This window comes from Mus pahari, chromosome 4 (assembly GCF_900095145.1).
Source record: "Mus pahari chromosome 4, PAHARI_EIJ_v1.1, whole genome shotgun sequence".
In the NCBI taxonomy this organism is placed as follows: Eukaryota; Metazoa; Chordata; class Mammalia; order Rodentia; family Muridae; genus Mus; species Mus pahari.
The window spans coordinates 86,252,490-86,268,149 of NC_034593.1; the positions used below are offsets into that span (position 1 = coordinate 86,252,490).

General features: G+C 41.5%; 1 protein-coding gene across 1 annotated transcript in view; it reads right to left on the bottom strand.

Moving 5' to 3' along the window:
• Vps45 (vacuolar protein sorting 45 homolog) overlaps positions 1-13,443 on the bottom strand; it is a 60,067-nt gene extending 46,624 nt beyond the window's left edge. The window contains exons 1-7 of the mRNA XM_021195537.1: positions 12,657-13,443; positions 11,952-12,086; positions 8,156-8,216; positions 3,187-3,266; positions 2,393-2,461; positions 2,144-2,281; positions 1,458-1,568 (exon numbers count right to left, since the gene is read on the bottom strand). Coding sequence (XP_021051196.1) covers positions 1,458-1,568; positions 2,144-2,281; positions 2,393-2,461; positions 3,187-3,266; positions 8,156-8,216; positions 11,952-12,086; positions 12,657-12,749 — 687 coding nt within the window. The 5' untranslated portion in view covers positions 12,750-13,443. The remainder of the gene's footprint in view (positions 1-1,457; positions 1,569-2,143; positions 2,282-2,392; positions 2,462-3,186; positions 3,267-8,155; positions 8,217-11,951; positions 12,087-12,656) is intronic.
• Between the last annotated feature and the right edge of the window lie 2,217 nt (positions 13,444-15,660).

Consider the following 15,660-nt stretch of genomic DNA (forward strand, 5'->3'; position numbering starts at 1 on the left):
TTCTCCTCCTTTTAGGACACAGGGGTTTTTGTTTTGTTTTGTTTTGTTTAGAACAAGAGACTCTCTCTTTTAACCCTTACATACAATACCTAGATCAGTACACACAGTTATAGGTTCTCAGTGAAATCTGTTTTTCTTTGGGATACAGAATTATAGATTATTACTTTTCTTTCTACTATTTAAAAAAAGATTTTAATTTTATTTTTAATTATTTAAGTTTGAATGTGGGTTTGTGGATGAGTGTACTGCCTGCAAAGGCCAGGCAGGGTGTTGGATTCATTGGAACAGGAGTTAAAAGTGGCTGTGAGCTGCCCAGTGTTGGGGCTGGGCCATAGAACTCAAGTCCTCTGCAAGAGCAGTATGTATTCTTATCCACTCAGCCATTTCTCCAGATTTCTCTCTCCCTCCTTTGCTTGTCTCTGCTATCAAGTTCCTTTGGTGGCCAGATGTTACTGTATTCTACAGATGTTACCGTATTCTACAGAGGGGCTTCCTTGCACAGTGGGTTACCCTTGGCACTGACATTACTATTTGCTGAGAGAAACTGACATGGAGGAGAGAGCTTCCCTCTAAATCCAAGATCACCACACACAGTGCAGAGCTACATTCAAGGAACCGCTTGCTTAACTCGCAGAATAACAAGCACGAGGGGACACAGGCTACCCCATGAGCGCTATCCGAGACTGTCAAAACAACCAAAGGTGCCCCTCGGCAGGTGCAGCATGAGGCAGAAGAGACAAAGTCTCCACATCCTGAGGGGGAAGCGCACCCTGTCTGCTGAAGCAGTCTTTAGAAGGCTGCTCTCCGGCTTCCCCATGGTTTCCAGGGAGAGAAGTTGTGCCAGGTGAAGTGGGGAGGAGAAGGCATCCGGACACCTCCCTTAGACAGCAGTCACACTCAAGGCACAATGGCAGGAAACGAGGCAGCACCTCTGCCACAGGAAGCTGGAGGCTTTTATGTGAAGGTGGGTACACACCCTGAATGTGCTCAGGTGCCACAATCAGGAGACTGTCTCTAACCCAGTGGGTAAATGGGAACAACAAAGGTTTTAGGCCAGGAACTGTAAGCTGAGAGTAGTCCTTAAAAACTTGGGTTTTGTAGAATGCAGGTTGAAGAAAAAAATCAAAGAAGGAATTGAATGGGTGCCTGTTTCACTGTTACTGCAAGAGGCTGGGGTTAGACCAACGTTTGAGCAGGAAAGTCAGAAAAGGAGACCCTGGGAAGTGGAGTCCAGAGCTTAGAAGCTGCCTTGATGACAGAGGGACAGCAGCAGGAGGGACAGGAGGAGAGGCAGAAGCCAGCACGAATGACAGGACACTAACACACCACAGAATGTATAGCACAACCAAGAACAGCTGAAAGCAAGGGGGAGGGTAGAATGGATGGGATTTCCATATCTGTGTGTTAATGAGTGCCACACAAAACCATCCTTCTTTCTGCTAACAAAGATTCTGCACCTGGTTGAGCAGTGGGGTGATGGCGTCATCACAGCGATCCAGAATGAGAAGCAGTGGAGGAACCTCTGTCCGTCGGAATTCAAAGAGTTCGTACTCTTTACTAATCACGTGCTGTGGATGGAAGAGAGGAGAGGTCTGGTTAAGCAGTTAGCGCGAAGAGAGACGACAGGTGAATAAAAACACATTGCGTGTGCAGTTTTCCCTCCCACATGGGCCTCCTGTAAAAGGATCCAAAACCTTCATGGAGTTGTAGCACGCTATTTAAGAAGTCAGGCCTTGAAACCCTACTTTACAAGTGATTCAGTTGGGTCCCTAAAGTTAAATAGCTGTGCATATTTCTTAGGTTAAACCTAAGGGTAATGGTGCTAGTTCATTCCTTTTTATTATTTTGAATTATGTAGTCATACTTCTTTGCCAATAAAACTAACATGTCACATCTTTTGCTTTCTTCCTTTCTTCTTTCTCTCATCTTTTTATCTATTTATTTTATTTATTTTGAGACAGGGTCTCACTGTGTAGCCATGTCTGGCCTGGAACTTGCTATGTAGACCAGGCTGGCCTTGAACTCACAGAGATCTGCTTGCCAAGGCATGCACCACCATGCCTGGCATTTCAGATATTGCCTAACTATTACGGGGAAATGACTAGCCTTGAGGTCTTAGAACTGGGGACAGGGAATACTATACCTTAACACATTCTCCCAGTCTCTTTGCAGCCTCTGATGAAAGCTGATAACGAATCATGGGGCACTTCTTCAGAGACAGCAGCAGAGCTGTCAGCCCTTGAGTCGTTCTTGATAGCTGGGCTGGATCCCAATTTCGACCCTTTTAGTTAAAAACATTAAAAGAAAATATTTTCTTTTTTCTTTTAATTCATTACTTGTTGAATTAATTTCCACTTGATTAACTTATTTTGAAAATCTTAGCCTTCCATACCTGACAGCAGCCCAAAATATTGAGAGAAAACAAATGTGGATTCACCGCAATGTAATCACCATAAAATTCCTGCAGATAAAAAGAATCAGGGTTAGTCAGTCCATGGACTCCAACTGCATCAAGCACTAGGACTGCAGCTGCACTGAGCACTATGGACTGCAGTTGCATCAAGTACCACAGTCACATATGGAAACATATAAGGTGAAGAGGTACAAGATGTTCAAGTGAGTAGCAATGGTCAATATGGTGGAATTGAACTAACTATAAAATACAGCAATGATAAATGTTCTTTTAAAAAGCTGAAGTATACACACCAAAGTAAATTTTCAATTAGTAAAAAGCAAAACACTGCTGTAGATATCATATAGCATACAAAATAAATAATTAGGAGATTCCAAGTTCTACCTTAGTGACAAAGGCTAGCTATTAGTTCCCCAATTATAAGTCTCTCAACCAGAGGGGAACCCTCACTCAGTCTTTGATCCTTCTTCTCTCCCAGGCATGCAGTCTTACTGATGAAGGCCCAGGAACTATCGTGAACTGACAAGGAACACATCTGACTCTTCCCCAACTGTGAAAATGTCCCCCAGTGAATCAGCTCCCCTGCTCCTTCCTGCTGATTCCATGACTTCTCTTTCTAGCCAACTTAGAACCTCCTGCAAAGTTTCTAAATATAAGCCTTGTCTGGTGTGTGCATGTTGATTTTGTCTGACCAGACAGCACCTTCCTTATTTTTAGACTAAAATCTTTTAACAGGGACAACCCAAGGAATGCTCCAGGACCCACACCTTTACCTGAACTTCAGCCACAACTTCCTGCTCATCAGCTTCAGCCAGCGACTTCACATCACTCTTGCTGATCACATTACTGAAATCTGAAACAGACACATTGCACTGGACTCAAGTGGCATCAGTTTTGCTGCAATTAGACTTAAACAGGCCAGTGGTAAAGCCTAAAGAACCGGTGAAGTTTAGCACATAGTGTGGCACACGGCACAGCCATATACCTTTAGGCTGGAATAAGGAGCACAAATATGTTTAAATTTCCAAATTAATATTTTAAAAAAACCATCACTGAAGACATCAGAAGACACTACAAACTCAAATAGTTACCTTAGGTGATAATTATAGGGAATAAAGCAAACTTTTCTCCTCTCTTTTATATGTAAGTTGTATTAAATAAAAGACGAGGGAAGATTTTTTTTTTAATAGAAACATTTTCATCTAAAAACCCCATGGGATGTGAATGATAGAATACTTCACCCTCCAACTCCTCATTGAATAACCTCTAAACACTAATTTCACTAAAAATATCACTAGAAGAAACAACCAGAGAAGCTATACAGAATCACCTATTTTGTATTCTTGCCAAAAAGAAATCAAAACTTAATCCATTTCAAGTTCTTTATCTACTTACAGACTCATATGGATAAAGGGACATTTTTAACTTGGAGTATGTAGAACTACCCCACACTGATGAAATCAAGAAGATGGCATCTGTAGAAAACATACCTGCTTCCTCAGTAAACCAGCTTCTTGAAAGAAGAGGTCCTATAGGAAACCAGGGAAGCTCAGCACATTGACAAGTAAGATTTGATGAGCGAGACTTACTTTAGTCCAGACTCAAACAATGAAGAGACGGATGGATGGGTGGATGGATGGATGGATGGGTGGGTGGGTGGATGGATGGATGGATGGACAGACGGACGGACAGACAGACAGACAGACAGACAGACAGATAGATAGACAGACAGACAGACGGGTAGGTGGGTGGGTGGGTGGGTAGGTGGGTGGATGGATGGATGGACAGATGGACGAACAGTCAGATAGGAGAGAATTTGAAATCTGACAACTGAGTTGAGTTCCTGAAAACAGGAGTTACTTTTCATTTCTAGTCCCATGAATCTATCTCTATTAAAGATGCATAATGAAATACTGGTAAATAAATCTTATATGACATTTTAGATTCATTTTTAAAAATATTGGTGGGTAGAAGATGGGAACATATTAAAACAAGACTGTGTGTGGCTGGGTACACCGGATTTATCATAATCATACTGTTTTATGTATATGCAGTATATTGACATTTTCTATAGTGTTTTTGGTTTTGGTTGTTGGTTTTTTGTTTGTTTGTTTGTTTGTTTTGGTTTTTCGAGACAGGGTTTCTCTATATAGCCCTGGCTGTCCTGCAACTCACTCTGTAGACCAGGCTGGCCTCGAACTCAGAAATCTACCTGCCTCTGCCTCCCAAGTGCTGGGATTAAAGGTGTGCGCCACCACGCCTGGCTTCTATGGTGTTTTAAAACAGTTTTCTTTAATAAAAAGGGCCTGTTGAGTAAGAGATTTGCAGACCTCAAATTATTAACAGTGAAGTGAGCGGCAGGCCAGTTTAGTGTTCACTTAGATTGTGCTAAAAGTCTATAGTGAATAAAGTTCCTAAATAGTAACTTATTTGGTTTACTTTAACCAAATAAAATCCTAAGGTTGGTTGCTATATCCTACGAACTTCAGTAGTTGATATTTTATAGAATTTTGTACTAATGTAATTTTCTTCTGTGTTATAGATTTCTAGCCCAAATCATACAATCTTTAAAAATATTAGACTTACTATTCTTTGTTGTGCAGGGACACTGTGTGGAGGAAATGAGGTCTTTTACTACATGACCCCATTCCATTTTCAGCAAAGAAACTCAGAGAAAGAATGCTTCTATTATATATTGACTGAAAGACAGAACTCAAAGAAACATATTATATACATATATATGCATATATGAGGCTGTAGCTTGTAATTTGATTTAAAAAAATATTAAAATGACTACACTTGGGCATGACCACATTAAGGACCAATGCCTCAGAAATTAGGAAATTAGCGAATTGGGAAATTAGCAAAACCTTGTGCTGTGGCTCAGATGGATGGCAAAGTCTTCCTCTAGTGGGAGTTAGAATGTTGGCCGTTTGTGTGAAAACTAGCAACTGCAGCTTGCTCCTCCTGATGTCTGCAGCTAGAGACTGCTCTTTCTCCTACAGAGACGTTCTGTGAAACTAGCTAATCCGTGGTTCTCAACTGTCCAAATTCTGTGACATTTTACTACAGTTCTTCATGTTGTGCTGACCCCAGCCACAAAATTACTTTCATTATTACCTCATAATTGTAATTTTGCTACTGCTATGAATTATAATATAAATATCCGATATGTGACCCCTGTCAAAGGATCATTTGTTTCCCAAAGGGGTCATAAAGTTGAGAACCACTGAGCTAAACCACTCGGCCATTATCCTTCCCCGTTCATAATAAACTCACTGAGGTTCCTGGTTAGTATATAGCTGTTACTGCTGTTAGTGTACACGCCCACCTGAGTCCAGCTTTTCTCTACTTATGTCTGTGTGTGTGTCTTTTCTTCACTCCCTCACTGCTGCTTGGTGGAGGCCCCACCCACCACACTGTGGCTAAAATGATGGCAAGTGTGCAGGGATCATGGGCTACCCTGACACTGCCAGGGTGGGGACAGGAAACGGTGTGGTTCCTCAGGAAAATACTAAATACACCACTACCATATGGCCCAGCATCTGTCATTCATCCAAAGAAATGGGGCCATGTTCATGCAGAAACCCTTTCAGAGGTTTATAACAGCTGCATCTCAGGCAGTTACACTGGAACAAGTCAGCTGTCCTTCAGTGGTGAGTTAATGAACACAGTGGGATACTACTCAGGAGGAAAGAGAAAGTAACTCATGCATATAACAACCAGATCTGTGCTGAATGAAAAAAGCCAACCCCAAGGCAATGCGCTCTTCTACCTACAGAGCATTCTTAGAATAACAAATGTTACAGGAAGAAGAACAGAGAGGCAGTGCCAGGGGGAAGGATGGAGTTGGGGTAGAAGTGAATATGGTCAATAAAAGGGCAACACAGGGATCCTTGTGGGGACAGAAAGGCGGAGCTGCTTGACTATGTCGAGTTAATACACCAGATGTGACACTGCACCACTGTCATGTCAGATGCCACATTAGGGGAGACTGGCACACAGGATCTCTGTCATTTTTATAACTAGTATCACTTTAATTTGTTTCCTGTGTCAGTAGCACAATATCACTGTCTGGGTAAATTAAAAGAAAAAAGCTCTATATTGGTTCACAGTTCTAGTGCAACATTTAGAGGCCACATGTTGAGAGGACTCCCGCAGGCAGTGGAGGGAAGTGCAGGGCCTCAGATGGTAAGAGACAGAGACACATGGCCAAGCTGGCCTCACAGCTGACACATTTCTAGGAGGAGAAACTATTAAATATAGTTTTACCTGGTAGATGATAGATGCTGTAAAGGCTCAAGTGAAATAAAATATGAAACAGCTCTTTATAGAGTTTAAAATATTATTTAAAGTTAATTTGGGCATTATTAATTCCTTTGTTTTTGTTTTTCTGAGACAGGGTTTCTCTGTGTAGTCCTGCCTGTCCTAGAACTTGCTCTGTAGACCAGGCTAGCCTCAAACTCAGAGATCCGCCTGCCTCTGCCTCCAGGATGCTTGGATTAAAGGTGTGTGCTGCCATTGGCATCATTAAATAGTAATATATGGTGAAAGAAATATGTATATCTTAGACAACAATCTAAACCCCCAAAGCTTGAAATCCTCTTAAATGTTCTACTTTGTCTTTGTTTTAGAGACAAGGTCTCTCTACGCAGCTTTGGCTAGTCTGGGACTCACTATGTAGACCAGGGTGGTGGAGCTCTGTCTGCCTCTGCTCCTGAGTGCTGGGATTCCAGGCGTGCACCACCACACCAGGCTAAGGGTCCTGCTTTCGGAGTGCTAGGTTTGCTCCCTATTTTTGGAACCAGCGCCAGACTTTACTAATTCTACAAAGAGCAATGATGACCCCTAGAGGACAACAACTGTAACTTCCATAGCAGAATGGAAGAAAATCCAAATCAATCTTGAGTAGATATGAACCGAGTTCATTTCCAGACTTCCCCTCTTGTACACCCCCAAGAGATAACTGCTTGGTGATGCATCCTTTCATGAATCACATAAAACAACAAATACAATAAGCTCCTGTATATCCTTACCCCCAAATAAATTATTTTCTATACCTCAATTTAGAGGTGAAACACAGGAAACATTTTGAGGGAAGAAAAACATGCTGTTTGACTACTTATAACTTTTGGCTTATAAACCAGCCTTTTAAAATGCAAAGTGAGGGCTGGAGAGATGGCTCAGCGCTTAAGAGCACTGACTGTTTTTCCAGAGGTCCTGAGTTCAATTCCCAGCAACCATATGGTGGCTCACGACCATCTGTAACGGGATCTGATGCCCGTTACAGGCATCTGAAGACAGCATCAATGTACTTAGATACATAAAATATATAAATAAATAAGTTTTTAAAATGCAAAGTGAAATAAAACTTTTATCTAAGCCACCACTGATGAATGGAAATTGTTATTTTGATTTCAGAAAGAGGATGATGGCAATTACCTAATTTTTAAAGGTTTATTCCATTTTATTTTATGTATATTTTGCCTGCATGTATGTTTGTGCTTCATGTGTATGCAGTATCTGTGGAGTCCAGAGATGGCACTGGATCTTCTGGAACTGGAAGAACAGCTTGTTTCCTTAACAGCTGAGCTATCGGTCCATTCCCAGAATACTTTTAATACTTGGAACACACAAGCTTTTAGGTGATGAGTTCAGTGAACTTGATGATACAAGTTACTCAATATCATAGACTACCTGGGACACACATCCATGATTTGAAAAGTGAATGACTGTACTTACAAATAAAATATATGCTGTACTTGGGTCTTCGGAGCTCCTGGATCAGATATTCCACATTCTCCTAGAAAACAAAGAATAAACAAAGCATGAGCAGAGGCGCTTCAGTGAAAGGGATAAGGAAGGGCTGGCAAGATGGCTTAGCAGAGAAGAGCATCTGCAACCTGTCTGATGATCTGAGCTGCGTCCCTGTAATGCACCTGGTGGGAGGGGAGAACCGGCTCCTGAAAACTGTCCTGCAGCCTCCATAATAAATGTAACTTTAAAAATTAGTAAGTACCGTGCCTAACAGTGTGCTGAGGTCAAGATTGTCCATACAGTGGGTAATGAAGGCTGCAAACAAAGAGTACACTAATCAGAATCTTGAACACTTTCATATAGATAAGTATGCTAAGTGTAAGTTGCCTGTATGCTAAGTATAAGTTGCCTGTATTTTGTTGGTTAAATTAATGTAAAACTAAAGGACACATGTTGAAATATAACATAAAATTGCTACTAACTACAAATCTGCCTCAAGCTGTTTACCAATAAATTGTATTCATCTGATTCAATTTCTTACTTAGAACACCAAAATATGTGTAGTTCTTTAAAAACAAGAGAAAATATAGTTAAGTGTATTTACTTTGGCTTTTAACTTACTGAAGTCTCAGAGTTCACAACTACAGTGTTCATGAACTATGTGTAAGTATTAGCCTGAGAGCCCTTCGATAATTACATTATTTTAAAATAAATAAAAAATGATAGAAGTAAAAAAAAAATCAGCCCATTTAAGACTTAATTTTTTAACTATGTGAGTATGTGTCTGTGTGCACACATAGTTGCAGTGAAGGACAGAGGCGTCAGACTCCATGTGGGCTCAAGTTACAGGTGGTTGTGAGCTGCCCAACACAAGGCGGTGGGCATCACACTGGGGTCCTCTGTAAGAGCAGTAGACAGTCTTAAGTACTGAGCCGTCTCTTCTGCTCAGCTCTTTTTATACAGTCGGAACGTGAGAACTCTATCCACAGACCATTCTAACAGTTGGTCTGTTTTTTTCATACCAGAATACATGGTTAAAGTTCAAATTAAATCAGGTCTTAAAACTAAAATTTGTAAGGACAAAAAGGCTCGACTGCTTGATTGTATCCCTGTTAATATATTTTAAACTAAACACTTCAAATTTTGTTTAAATCATGCCACTAGTGTTAAAAATAATTTTAAGCAATGTATGCTGCTACTGGGGGTAATGCTGTGCACAAATCCCAGCACTCACAAGGCAGAAACCAAGAGGATGTGGGTTTGAAGTCAGCCTGGATGACACAGCCAGACCCTGTCTTGATAGCAAGCAAGCAAATTGAACAGGAATGTACCACATCTACTCAATGGGGGTGGAGGGGAGTCATTATGTTATTGTTTACATTTAAACTACAGAAAAGTTATCTTCATAAACATGTATATTATGCCATTAAGAAATGTAGTTATTTGCATGTGTATCTGGATAGGCATGTGTGTGTGTGTGTGTGTGTGTGTGTGTGTGTGTGTGTGCGTGTGTGCATGTACTAGGAGGCCAGAGAAGGGTTCTGGGTGTCCTTTTCTAGCACTTTCTGTCTATTCATTTGAGGCAGAGTCTCTCCCTAGGCTGAAAGCCAGCAAATCCCAGAGACCTGGTCTCCACTCCTCTTGAACCTGGGGTTAAGGTGTATAGGGATGCCCAGCTAGTCATGTGGGGCTGGGATTCTCATAATTGTGTAGCAAGTGACCCTGACTGCTGAGCCATTCTCCAGCCCCCTTTTGTTGATGTTTGAGATAGAATCTCATGTAGCCTAAGTGGGTCTTAAATGTACTATGTAGCTAAGGTTGACTCTGAGCTTCTGCCTCTACTTCCCAAGTGTTGGAATCGTAGGCATGTGTTACCATGTCAAACTCACTTTATAATATTAGGAACTGTTTTTAACAATTAATCTAAGTCTAGTATTACTTCTTTTTAAGGCCAGATAAAAAGGTCAAAATATGATAATGAACTAAGTCATCTCTAAGACCCCTCTTAATGACCAAAATTTCATGTCTGAAAGCTAAAATGTGAAAAAAAATTCCCACATTAATTTAGCAACTATTTCTTAAACATTTTTTTTTTTTGTGTAGCAAGCACTGTGGGAACACAGTGGGATGGACAACCAGATACAATTTCTGCTATCATGGGGCTTATTGTGGTATCTGGGCTAGGTATCAATCACAAAACCCATGTAACTTGGTCAAATAAGTATCACATGCCTGTGATCCTAGAACTCAGGAGGTAGAGGTGGGGGTGGTAAGGAAATATCACAAAATTGCAGCTAGCCAGGACTACATAGTGAAACCATGTGGAAGAACAAACACCTTCAACAGTGGCCAGTGACAGACAGGAAGGTGGGGCTGTTCCTAAGAAAGATGGCTGAATGTTCAGTAAGCCCAGGGAAGATTTGCTTGAGGAAGTAAAGAAGTTCCAGGTAGAGTGGGGAGTCCGTGCAAAGGTTACGTGGCACAGTGAACCATGGGACTGTAAGTGGACTGAAGGCTAATGTAGCAGTGAGGAGGGGCAAAGAGGCTCACAAAGTGATAGGAACTGGACCACGCTGCACTCTGCAGCCAGCAAGGAAGGGATCTGTTTTACCATGGAAGTGAGCAGTCATTTGGTGATTTCAGCATCGTGACAAAATCAGGTTTGCATTTGGTCAAGTGCACAATGCACATGTGTAATGAAGGTACACTGGAGTTGACAAACATGAACATGGGACAAGAGGAAATAAAGCCAGGCATGGTGGCAGACATTTACAATACTAGCACTCCGTGGCAGAGGCAGGATTGCCGCAAACTTGTGGACAGCCTGATTTTTAGCATGAGTCCCAGGTCAGCTAGGCCTGTTTCAAAACAAAAACAAAACCAAAAAGATAGAATATTAAAATAAGAAGTAGGAAAGGTTTTTGTTGTTTGTTCGTTTGTTTGTTTAAAACAAACAAGAGTGTCAGAGAGATGAGATGGCTCAGTGGGTAAGCCTGACGACATGAGTTTGAGTCCTGGGACTCAAAAGGTAGGAGAGAACCAGTTCCTGCAAGGTGTTCTTTATCCTTCACACACAGCCTTTGGCACATCCCACCCCCACCTCAGCTATATAGTTTTCATGCAAAGATGGCACTGAAGCCAGATTTGCAAGTTGATATACAAAAGCTAAAAAGTGGCGTATGAATTCTTAGAGGAAGTAAACAGATAAAGGACAGGAATAAATATGTAGAGGCCCAGTTGGCTATAATGCAGGACTAGAACTGGAGTGCAGGAATGTTAAATATGTAAAGAAAGACCAAACTGGCCAAAGGAGGGCCTTTTCATGCCAGACCACTGGGTTTAACGGAAGGAGTCAGACTGAGCCGCTATAGACATCACTGAGTGACAGCTCACCGATTTTTATGATAAAGACAGATTTGTTCCTGAGGACAGGTGGAAATAAAATGAGAAAGGTTCACGATAGTAAGAGCTGTAGGAAAGAGATATGACGGTAGTGTTCAGCACTAGGTACCAGGTCAAGCCAGCACTAAAGTGATCAAGGTTCCCAGAGTTAGTGGCTTTGGGAATAGCTATTAATCTAAAAGATCTCTAGAAGGAAAACCTGGCTGTGAGGGGTGAACTGAGGCATGGAAAGGAGAGGAAGAAAGGTCACAACTCTGACAAAACAGGATAATTATGATGCCACAAATGATGGTAACACACATTTATTTTGCCTTCTTAACGCTTTCGGATCAGCACCCTGCATTTGCCTGCAGAGACGGCAGCTCAGTTTGTGTGGTACCTTTGTAGGTCGAAGGAAACAAATTGCTTTTAGGTGTTTCATGATCTCTCGATTTTGAGAATCAATTCGTTCGAAGAGGTATACTTCCTTCTGAAGAATCTCTGACTGTGTGTAGACCATACTCACTATACCAGTCTGTAAAGCAAAAGAACGAACTAAGATTATACTAGTCCGGACTAATAAAAACATGCATCAATGGTTAAGCCTTTTGCCATTAATATTTGACTAGCTAATTTAAATTCTAATATACATAATAATATTTACTAACTATCCAAAACAGGCTGTAATGTGTTAGAATGAAACCTACCACTCTCTCTGAACATGAACAACTCAGAAACTTCTAAAGAGGATCTTCACCATTCCTTTACAGTTTTTTTTTTTTTTTAAAGTTGTGGCCAACAAATAGCCTGTTATTTCAGCAGAGCCCCAACAATTTACTTTTAAAAACAACGTTGAGTAAAGTCCTCCCTGTGTTGCCAGTAACAACTTCTTGGCAGACACTCTTTCAGGTAGAAGAAGTCTCCTGGCACCGGTTAGAGCTGGTTCGACTGCACACCCACTGGGAAAGCATTCTATAACTCTCCCAGTGCCAGGCAGACCTGACCGTCGTCCTCAGTGAAATGCTACGTCCCACCGCGGACCGGGGCCAGCAATTCTAAGGAAGGGGGAGCTTCCTTTAAAAACACTGAGCAAAAGCAAACTCACCGTTTCTTTATCCATGAGAAGTACCTTCATGCCCGGCCCGCTGTCCTCTATCATTTTGGAAATATACTGCTTCACAGCAAAGACCACGTTCATGGTGGCGAATTGACAGGTGCCCCGCAGCCCTTCCCACCCACTTTCCTGGCTGAATTAACCTCAGGCCTGTTGGGTCTCAGCTGCTTCCGGTCGCCCAAGCCTCGGCTTCCGGGAGTCCGGGTAGCTCCGATACTGGGAATTGTAGTTCCTCCGTGGAGTCCGGGACTCGGACTCAGCAGCTAAGCGTCGGTGCTGTTCCCGGCGCAGCTCGCTAGGGAGTGGGAGGCAACCTGTTCCCTCGGACAGGCGCTGGGCTGGCTTCGGGTCCCGAGTAGGGAAGCGCTTGGCGCACCGGGGGAGACAGCTCTTTCGGACACAGGAACTGAGCATCTTCTCTGGAGACCCGCATGGGAGCCCTCGCCCGTCATCGTAGTCCTGGGCAGGCTGGGGCAGCGGCGTCCCAGGTCTGTACTGCATAACAAGTTCTCTGATAGCCCAGGCTAGGCTACAGAGGAAGACCCCGTTTTCGAAAGTATCCAAACAAAGTAGCGTCATGAGACGGCATTGTGTATTTGGTAGGTCATCGAATGAGACTCAACTGGGTTTCCTAAAGACAGAAGGGGAGCTGAAAGTCATCACATGGCTGTTGGATGAAAGAACAAAGGGAGCGCCATTTAGGGATGTTGTAGACCTTAGAGACCCCAGGAAGGCGCGGAGCCTCCACCCGCCCCCTATTCAGGACCACAGGGACTGCAAGTACTGAACCACGGCGCCCAAAGTACTGATTTTCGCTGGCTTTCAGGGACGCCGGGTTTCCAGGGCCCCTGCAATGGGCTGAGGCAGTTAATTCATTGGGGCTGAACAAAACCAACTTGAGAATTTAAAGGGAAACACATTTTTTATCTAAGAAGCAATGAACAATTAGCAATAAACTGGACCTTAAAACTTCAGTTTCTAAAAACTTCAGATCACACAGATCTAGTATCACATCGAGGTGTTTTGTTCCTCACCGTCTTACAATGGAGAACTGTAAAGCCAGGAAGACAAATAACTGCAGCAAATCACTATTAGTGCTTCAAATAATTACACCAAAATAATGACATGTGTGAGATATGAAACTGGAAAGGAGATCGCCAGAGGTGAGAAGGAGATTTTAAGAGAGGGGGACCCTTGTATTGGCATACAAGGGAGTGAATACAAGGAGCACAAAACAGAAAGGCTATTTAGTAGAGGAAGGGGAGGAGGGAGCTTTGGGAACCGCGGGGTTAGGGGTAGAGGGGCTGGAGGCAGGAAGAAAGGGAACATATTAGAATGAGATATAATGTGTATAAATGCCATTATGAGACTCATTGTGAATGCTATTTTAAAAATTAATTTAAAATCAACACAGCACCACTAAATACTAGTTCTTTCAACATACTGTAAGAAATATGTGGTTAAATAGAATAAAAGAACTTAATCGGGTTATGCAAATTATATGAAGTTTCCAAATCCCTTGAGGAAGACTAGAAGTTACTTGAAATACAGATATTTGTCACTTCTATAATTGTGAAAATATGTTCTTTTCAGTTTTCCAGTCGAGTAAATAAAACTTCCCATTGGCTACATTACTGGTTTTGAGACTTTCTTTTTTCTTCCTTTTAGTTTGAATAAGGTTTTGCAATGTAACAGGGGCTGACTTTGAATGCATGAGCCCTACTGCCTCAGTGGTGTGTACAGAAGCCTTAAAGCTTTATATTAAACAAGTCGGTGGGATATTAACTACACACAAATGAGATCTAATGTTATATACAATCCCGTTTTATCAATAAAAAGTTCATATATTATTAAAAAACATTGAATCAACAAAAAAATAAAATAAAATTTACCCACAAATCAGTTACTGGCATCTGAAAAATCACCATCACCCATGTTGCTTGGATTCTTTTTCCTTACCTGGACTGCAATATAGTATGTCATAAATTTTTTTTTCAACTTTCTATATCTTAAAAAGAATAAGCCAGCAGTGGTGGCGCATGCCTTTAATCCCAGCACTCAGGAGGCAGAGACAGGCAGATCTCTGAGTTCGAGGAGGCCAGCCTGGTCTACAGAGCAAGTTCCAGGACAGCAAGGGCGATGTTACAGAGAAAACCTTGTCTCAAAAAATAAAACAAAATGAACAAGAGACAAGAAGTAGGAAAATGATTGTCCTTGAAATGGTGCCTTGTCATTACAATTGTAAGAAAGTGGAGAGAGGCCTTTTAGTTATTTGTATTCAGTAAGAAAAGAGTTTACTAATTCCATTTCCCATAAAATTCCATGGAGGCCAGTGATAGTGTTACTTTATACATTGGATGAAAATAACTGTAGCCATAGGCATTTTGAACAAATTGTTACCTGTGTAATAGATGCTGTGATGGCCCTGACATTCCACAACATCTTCCCTTCCTGAAGAAAACCACACACGTTATTTTAAATGTCTCCATAGTAAGGACTTCTGTATTCCTGCATTTCTAAAAATAAGACTAAAATGCTTGGTGACCCATCCAGAATAAACCCAGGCAGGAGAAAGCATGTTTGGAAGGCAATAGGAAACACATTATTCTTTTTCTTTATTGTGTAAGAAAACTGACAAATATTTTAACAAGACATTACATTGAAAACTAAATCATGGCATTCTTCACATATGAATGACTTTGTGAACCATAAAAAAAAAAAAAAAAAAAAAAAAAAAAAAAAAAACTCCAGATATAGTTACTTGAGACATTTATTTTTGTGTCACACATAGTGGCGTGTGCATTTAGTCCCAGCACTTGGCAGGCTGAGGCAGATGGATCTCTGAGTTTGAAGAGTTTCGGGCCTGCCAGACTCAGTTTTGGAAAAAAAAAATATTTTCACTGGGTTCCAAAAACTGTTGCTTTAATGATATAAAACAGGAAGTTAAAATGTGAATATTTATGTCTGAACATTTTATTTAGACTTCTTCTTAAAT